This window comes from Tursiops truncatus, chromosome 3, assembly GCF_011762595.2.
Source record: "Tursiops truncatus isolate mTurTru1 chromosome 3, mTurTru1.mat.Y, whole genome shotgun sequence".
NCBI classification, from domain to species: domain Eukaryota; kingdom Metazoa; phylum Chordata; class Mammalia; order Artiodactyla; family Delphinidae; genus Tursiops; species Tursiops truncatus.
The window spans coordinates 52,364,096-52,372,716 of NC_047036.1; the positions used below are offsets into that span (position 1 = coordinate 52,364,096).

An 8,621-nucleotide genomic window follows, 5' to 3' on the forward strand; every position below is an offset into this window, starting at 1 on the left:
GACCATTTGTGTATCTACTTCAGAGAAATGTCTATTCTAGTCTTTTGCCCATTTTGAATTAGATAATTTGGTTTTTTGTTAAGTTTTAGTTCTTTATATTCTGGTTGTTAATCCCTTACCAGATAATATGATTTCCATGTATTTTTTTCCTATACTGTGGGTTGTGTTTTCACTTTCTTTGAGTAAGTATCCTTTGATGCACAAAAGTTTTTTAATTTTGATGAATTCGAATTTATCTGTTTTTTTCCTTTCATTGCTTTTTGCTGTCATAGCCAAGAAATCATTGCCAAAACCAGTGTCATGAAGATTTTCCCCTGTGTTTTCTTCTAAGGGTTTTACAGTTTTAGTTTATATATTTAGGTCTTTGATCCATTATGAGATAATTTTTACATATGGTGTAAGGTAAGAGTCTAAAACTTCATTCTTTTGCATGCGGATGTCCAGTTTTCCTAGCAACATTTGTTGAAAAGCTTGTCCTTTCCCTATTGAATGGGTCTTGGCACCCTTATCAAAAATCATTTGACCATACATGTGACCATATATTTCTGTCTTTTCCATTGGTCTGTAAGTCTCTCCTTGTGCCAGTACTACACTGTTTTGATTCCTGTAGTTTTGTAGTAAGTTTTAAAACCAGGGATTGTGTGTCTTCCAATTTTGTTGTTAAAGATTGTTTTGGCTATTTGATGTCCCTGGAGATCCTGTGGTTTTTAGGACGGGTTTTACTTTTTCTGCCAGCAGTGCCAATGGGATTTAGATAGGGATTGCATTGAATTTGTAGATCACTTTGGATACTATTGTTATCTTAACTCTAAGTCTCCTGATCCAAGAACATGGGATGTTTTTCCATTTATTTATGTCTTTATTTCTTTTCAGCAAATTTTTTGCCTTTTTGGTTAAATTTATGCCTAAGAATCTCATTCTTTTTTTTTTTTTTTTAAATAAATTTATTTATTTATTTTTGGCTGCTTTGGGTCTTTGTTGCTGCACGTGGGCTTTCTCTAGTTGTGGCGAGCGGGGGGTACTCTTTGTTGTGGTGTGCGAGCTTTTCATTGCGGCAGCTTCTCCTGTTGTGGAGCACGGGTTCTAGAGCTCAGGCTCGGTAGCTGTGGTGCACGGGCTTAGTTGCTCCGTGGCATGTGGGATCTTTTCAGACCAGGGCTCAAACCTGTGTCCCCTGCGTTGGCAGGTGGATTCTTAACCAGTGCACCACCAGGAAGGTCCCAAGAATCTCATTCTTTTTGATGTAGTTGTTTCCTTGGCTTTAAGAGTTGTATATAAAGATATACGTACATAAATAATGTAGCAAATGTATTTTTCTTTTGAATATGCTAGTAGTGGTTTTTGTTTTATTTTTTTGCTTTGCAAAAGTTTATGTAGGCATACTAATGAATCTTTTATTTTATCGTACCTGGAATTTTATTTATGGCTAAAAACATCTTCCCCTTCACTCAAGTTAGAAAGAAATTTATTCATGTTTTCTTCTAGTACTTGTATTGTTTCATGTAAAAAATTTAGGTCTCTAATCCATTTGGATTTATTTATTTATTTATGTGAATGAGATATGGACCCAGTTTTGTCTGTTTCCAAATAATAATCCAGTTGTCCCCAAGTCTTTTATTTATAAAAGACAAACTTTGCCCCAGTGATTTGAGATGCCACCCCTTTGTTTTATTGAATTTTCATAGGTACTTGGTTGGGTCTGTTTCCTAAGTGTTTTTATTTGTTCCCCTGGTCTTTGTGTTTATTTTTAAAATATTCATAATTAAGACAAAAAGGTTTAGAATTCCATATTAAGGCTAATTATTTTGAATAGAAGGTGTCTGTTATGCTTCTGATAGGAAATGCATCGTTTTTTTCCCTCTAATTTTAAGGATATGTAATTTTTACAAATGGAACTTGTTCATTCCATCTTCTGCTTAATGTTTGCTCTTGAATTGGTGGATGGGCCTTTTTTGTAATTGTGAATGAGAGGGGAGGGCACATGGCATAATTGGTTATTTGAAGTTCCATGTTTTAGTAGAAGTCATTCAGCCTTACCTGAGAGCCATATCTGATTCTTTATCATTTTTATTCTTTTCTGTTTATTCATTTTTTACTTTGAAAAGATGGGTAAAAAAATATTATATATTTTGTTTTGTTTTATCCTGATTACAGTAGATAAATAAGCCTTGAATGTTTCAAAACTAAGAAATTGATAATACAGAATTGTGTTTTATGTGAACACTTGGTGGCCTCTGCGGTAATGACTTGTGTGTCGAAAAAATTAACTGGGTGTGGGGTGGAGTTAGGTGGGCTACAGGACTCATTTATGTTATTTGGTCCACCAGGTTACTGATACGCTTGTTTACAGTGCATTAATGTTAGGTAAGAATATTTTGTCAACATTATAGTGGGTGTTTACTGTTTTAGAAGTTAATGACATATTATTAATATTCTTATAGCAGAAATAAGAAGGATAAAAAGAGAGAAAAAGAAAGGGACCACATCAGTGAAAGAAGAGAGAGAGAACGTTCAGCCTCTACAAGAAAGAGTTGTAATGACAGAGATGGGAAGGAAAAGGTGGAGAAGAACAATACTTCACTTAAAGTAAGAAAGTCCTTCAGTGTTTAGGGTTTGAATAATTAATGTTTGAGATTGTTCTTTATTGCATAGAGGTAATTTTATACTACCAGTGCCTTGTATGTTTTTGGTGCTATTTGTTAAATTGGTAGTTTTTTAACCTAATTTTTGAAGATAACTAATTAATGTAATGTTTACTAGTGTAAACAATTGCATTCCTTATTTTAGAGAATCACAGAATGGCATACAATAAAAATTTTAACTATGTACTGGAATATTTTTACTTGTTGCCATTTTCCTCACTATATTTGTTTTAGCAAATTTGACAGGTGATGTTATCATTGGTTTTGTAATATATACCAAAGTTAGGTTTGTTGAATTAGAATAATTAATGGAAAACCAAATTCCACCAGGTAAGGGTTTTTGTTTTGTTTTCCTCCATTTATTTTTTTTGATAAAATATTTTAAGTACTTGTGAATTAGGTTAATTCCCTTATTATACTGGTAAGTATATTTGTGTTTGGAAATCAGTTATGAGTTCTGAAGCTTTTATCTTACAGTCTTATTTATTCCCATACTGATAGAGGTTTATCATCATTGTAAGTAACATTGATAATATCTCCTGAGCACTTAATACATTCCAGGCACTGTTCCACATGTTCTCATTTAATTCTACGTTAAGTTGAGAGCTGAATTTGGACTGTTCTTAAACAGTCTTTGGTAGGAGGAATAGTGATTTCCTTTTCTACATTCCCTTGTTTTTGCTTCTTTGGTATCCAGATTACAAATCTGTCCTGGCATCTATGGGAACTGTTTTACTTTCAGCCGATCAGTTCCACCTTTCAAGTCAGTCAGCAACGTTTGTTGAATTCTTTCCTAGAGTTTCTATTTACCTATTTTGTTCTAACTTAATCTCCATAGATTGTCCTATCTTTTATTAGAAGTACAAAGGACATATTGATACGTTTGTATATACTATTTATATGAAGATGTAATGAGAGATAACACCCAGTTTGACTAATTCACAAAAGATAGTTTTAGCCAGAACTAGATGTAGTAGCAGACAAGTCTTGAGAAAAATATTAAATGTATACCTAAATATTCATTGTAGGAGAAGGAGCACAATAAAGAACCAGATTCAAGTGTGGGAAAAGAAGTAGATGACAAGGATGCACAAAGGACTGAGGAAAACAAAGTACAGCAAAATGGGAATTGTCAACCAAATGAAGAAAACCTCTCTACCAAAACAGAAGCAGTATAGGACCTACAAATGCACCTCTAAACACACGCTGGAATAGAATCCAAAGCTTTGAATTCTCTCAACAAGATGTTAAACAGTGAAGAAATCCAGTAGAGCATAAAGATACGAGCTAACAGCTTTTTTAGTTGTTAGGTGACTTTGTGGCCATCTTGTTACTGAGTAAGAAAATAAAGCATGGACATCGTGAAAATAACAGGTGTTACCCAAACTCCTCATCTTCTAAAAGCTGTGCATTTCCATGGTGGCTGACACACTTGTCATGTGGTTTGTTAAGTGTTTGCGAAGAACCATTAAAATAAATGGGACATTAAAGATCTAAATTTGTACTATCCATTAAAGACTGGAGATAAGCATTGGAGGCTCTTTTAAAAAATGCTAGTAACTGATTTTGTATTGTTTTACTTTTTTTTTAATTTCAATATATTACAGATTGATGATGTGCTTGAAATTGGTGCAAATATATACACACCCTTGTAAGTGCGGAGTATGTAAGAAGTTTTAACATTGACTTCACAGGATTTACAGTGATTGTGTTAAATTCTCACTATTGTGTTTTCTTTTGCTCACTGTTTAGGACAGCAGTTTTTCTTTAAAATAGTTTTACAGATTAAAGTTGCTTACATGAGTGGATTAAAAACCAGCTGACAATGCATGCTACTGTTCTTTTTCAAAAGGAAGAACAACTGTGTTGAATACTAATAATATATTAGTATTCAGTGTTCAGAATCATTGGGTCTTCCCACAAAGTAACCATTTCTTTTTGAACTCTTTTGACATTTCCAAGCTTATTATGAACAGTATCACAGTGTGTGTTGTCAGTTGTAGGTGGCAAAGGTGCCATTTATAATAAGAAAACTGGGTTTTCAAAATGGGCTATGGGAGCACAAGCTGAAGCTTTAGTGCCTTCTACAATGTGGTATACTGTTTTCTAGAATTTTATATGGACTAGTCATTCTCAATTCATATGGAATTTAGATGGATATTCCATTCCCTCCCATAGAGAAGTGTGAAAGTGGTATGTCAGAAGAGCGTCTTACTTGGTTCACTTAATATGAGAGGGAAGTGTGTTTTCAAGAATGACTTTAGAGCTTAAAACAGCAATGCAGTTTTGGGACCATCAGTTTCATACTGTGATAATTGAAAATGACGCAGCATGTTCTTATTTTACTTAAAGCAGAACACTTTAGTTGTCTACATTGGATGGCCTTAATTATTACCTCTCAATCATCGTCTCATAAATGATGTGCAGAAATTGTACTTAAAGGAGAACATATGAGTTTGTCTTATGTGTAAGGATGTGTTTACTTAAGCTTAAAATATAGGTCATCCGACATTGTTAGGCACACTTTTTGCAGAAAGTATGCAAGTAGTAAAATGACAACATTGCTAATATTTTCCCCCAGAACACAACTCATAGTTTCAGAACTCTTTTCATTGTTGTATTTCCAAAAGTTATACCTTTTAATTAGCATGTTATTTAAAAAATCAAGTATAATTAGTTTAATGCAGTCTAATACAATCAAATTACTCAGTTGCCTTACCTCATGGGAAGAGTTACTTATAGATTTAAAAAGCTGAGTAGCACATCAGTTACTTGGTTTCAACTTGAGTTTTCTTTTAATGTTAATACTATTGAAATTTAAGTATTTGGTGAAGAATGGAAAGAATTGCCCTTATTGCAAGTAATGAAGCCTGGTTTGATTATGAAGCTGCTTAATTACTCCTCATGTGTTCAGAATTACTGTTTCTTTTTTTCCTTTTTTTCACTGTGTACATTAAAATTTTTGAAAATGCTTTACTATGTAAAGTATAGATGGTCATTTTAATCATTCAACCACATACGGTTGGCTGGTAAACAGCTTATTTTGATATAAGAATGCTTGGGTGTATATGGAAAGATTGTGAAGGAGTGTGTGTGTCTTGCATCAAAGCTTCTTATTTATGATATGTAAGTAGAATAGAGCAAATGTTGTTTGAATCTTTGTTATTTTTAGTACTGTTTCTCTAATAAAGCTACGTATTTTAGAGGAAAGTATTTGTTCATGCATTTCAAAACAGCATCTTAGGTTTGTCCTGTTCTTGTTTTAGCTGGCATAGAAATTGTTTTGATATGGAGAGTGCATGTTTGTGTGGTGTGTAAAGCCATCATTTAAAGTTTGAGTATTTTCTTGTACTCTGGACTCTATTAAATGTTTTTTATGTTGGTAATTAACATAGTTATTTGGTTCCTGCTGCCAGTTATTTTTCTTGATGAGGTTTATTCATCTTTAAAACAGTCATACTAATCTTAACAGACACTGATTTATAAAAATTGGGCATGAATAGGAATACAAGAGGTCCGGAGAAAGTGAAATCATTTTCTTAAACAGGCTTATGGAAGCAAAGCTTTCTAGGGTCTAGAGGTACTGGAGGGAAGGAGGGAGTGTGTGAGTGTGTGTGTGTGTTGTGTGTAAGACAGAGAGAGAGAGACATCTTTTTCTCTTTGTTCACTTCTAAGAGCTGATATGTTTTCTTTTATTTTTTTCTTGTAAGGTATTTTTTTATTTCTTTAAAACTGTCTCTTTCATCCCAGGTAGATATTGTCAGGAAAACTTGAGGTAAGGCCAAGAAGACAGCCATTTTACACTTAATACCTTCTGTAAATTATCTTTTTCATCTTGATTATATAGCGAGTACATTCTGTTCCTTAAATTGTAGTTGCTATTCATCATTCTAGACAAATTCTCTTGGTCCTCTTGTTCTTGCTTTTCAGCATTGTGCACTTAACTGGTAATAAAAGATGGTCCTTCATAAGCTAGCCAGTGTCATGTGAGGAAACAAGTATAAAACCCTCAACTTCCACAGCTATCTCATTATTTTCCATTGAATCTAATTAACTTATAGTTACGAACACACTAGTCAGCTTGTGATTTTTCTGTTTAGAATCATTTTTTCCAAGGGGTTCAGTATATGCTGTGTTGATCTTTAGAAGTATCATAGAGACTTGAATTTTGACATGCCTCAATTAAAAGTAAAAACCGGCATTTAGAATCAATTTTTTTTTTTTGTCAAGAAAATAATTTCTTTTGTGGTATTAGTCATCTTCAGGATGCTCATTCATTCCTATATATAGGTTGCTACCTTTGAAATTAAAAAAAAAAAAAACACCTTGAGCCAAATCTGGTCTCAACTGAAGATATTATTCAAATTTAAGGATTATAATATATACTAATGGCTTTTAAAAGTTTTTTAAAAACCTATTTGGAATAGTATGATTTGGTTTAAATCTTTAGTAGTTGAATTAGCAGTTAAAATGAATTCTTTTTGAGGGATGCATTAAGTAACATTTCAGTGGGACATTTCTTATATTTTCATTGGAAGATAGTATCTGGTTTTAACTGGGTAAGTTATGAAGTAGAGCTGTTTCCACAAAGTAATTATGTTCCTTATGTGTTTTAAATATTTTTTTAAAAAAATTCACTGCCTATATACTTAGATGTTCTCATGTTTATTTACTAATGTAATAGTCATTTAAAATTAAATTGTTTATTTTCAAATCTCAGAAGTTAGTGCTCTCAAAGGGCTAAATGATATTTCTGGAAGCAGGAGTCGAGTATAAATGTAATAAAATAATCTTTTAAAATAAAATTCACTTCCCTACTTAAACTTGGGTTTGTGGGTGAATTTGTTTTTCTTAAATACACTTTTATTGGTGATTCTGCCAAAGAGTGGTACATTATTTTAAAAATAAAAGCTAAAGCTGAAGGTAGGTTGGATTTAGTAACTAATAACTAGATTTCTTTCTATTCCATTTAAGGTACTTTTATAGTTTCTAGCAATTAATTTATTATAATTGTTTATATATAATACATTTCTTAACATACTGTTCTTAAAAGCAGATTTTTAGCCTGTTGCCTGATTTTAAATTTACTTTGTATCTAGCTAACATTTTAATTTTGAGACTTGCCAACTTTTGTAAAACTTCACAAATTTTACCATTAAGATTTATTTTCCAAGGATTGGAGTAGAATAATAGTTCTCTCCATTCTTGATTAACTTTTGTTTGCTAGATAGATAATTTCTTAACTGTATATGTAAGTTCAAACTCATGAAATTCATGCTGAATTAGAGTTGAAGAGATTGAGTTCCACCAGTTTAAGGTTAGTGGTAGGCAAAAAACTGTTAGGAAACACGCTACAGAATTCTCTGATTTCCACAGAAGGTTACATTTGGGTGTACTGTGTAGTTGTATAGGTAGTTAAATTTAATAGTTAAATATGACTCTCCTTCATCTTAATTAGGTTAATACAGTAGTGCTATTCTTTACATAATGCTATGGATTATCAAGGGAAGGGTTCAAAATGTAAACAAAAAGGTGCTGCATAGGTGGTGTATATTCTGTGAGTAGGACTACTTCCATATGATACTAGTAAACATTTATCAGATGCTGCTGCTATTGTGTTGCTATATTTTTAATAAAATGAAAATCTTGAAATCTTTCCACTGTTGAGTAGTAATTTCACCGAATTCTAATGTATTTGCATATTTACAGCTTATTTTTATAACTGAAAGGTTTGGTAACAGCCTCTTTAGGGTTCAAAATTACCACCAAAATAGAGGTTTTTGATCATTGGGTGTACTTCATGTTGTGTGGCAATAACGCTAGTCAGAGCTTTGCATCTCCAGCATTTTGTAGTGTTCCAGTAAGTGATAGCAGCTCTTTGAATCTCCCTTTTGTTTTCAGAATCAACTTTTTACTATGGTGTTTGCACAATGAAAATTGCCACTACTTGTCTTTTAACAGCAAGTGGAATGCCTTCTC

At 32.6% G+C, this 8,621-nt stretch overlaps 1 protein-coding gene across 8 annotated transcripts in view; it reads left to right on the forward strand.

The window, feature by feature from the left end:
* SREK1 (splicing regulatory glutamic acid and lysine rich protein 1) overlaps positions 1 to 8,298 on the forward strand; it is a 56,103-nt gene extending 47,805 nt beyond the window's left edge. For 7 of the 8 annotated variants that reach the window (XM_019929937.3, XM_019929940.3, XM_073802169.1 and 4 more), the window contains 2 exons: positions 2,442 to 2,586; positions 3,671 to 8,298. In XM_019929937.3, the coding sequence (XP_019785496.1) occupies positions 2,442 to 2,586; positions 3,671 to 3,820 (295 nt within the window). In that variant the 3' untranslated portion in view covers positions 3,821 to 8,298. The remainder of the gene's footprint in view (positions 1 to 2,441; positions 2,587 to 3,670) is intronic. The other variant, XM_019929938.3, reaches the window with a different exon arrangement.
* The last annotated feature ends 323 nt before the right edge of the window (positions 8,299 to 8,621 follow it).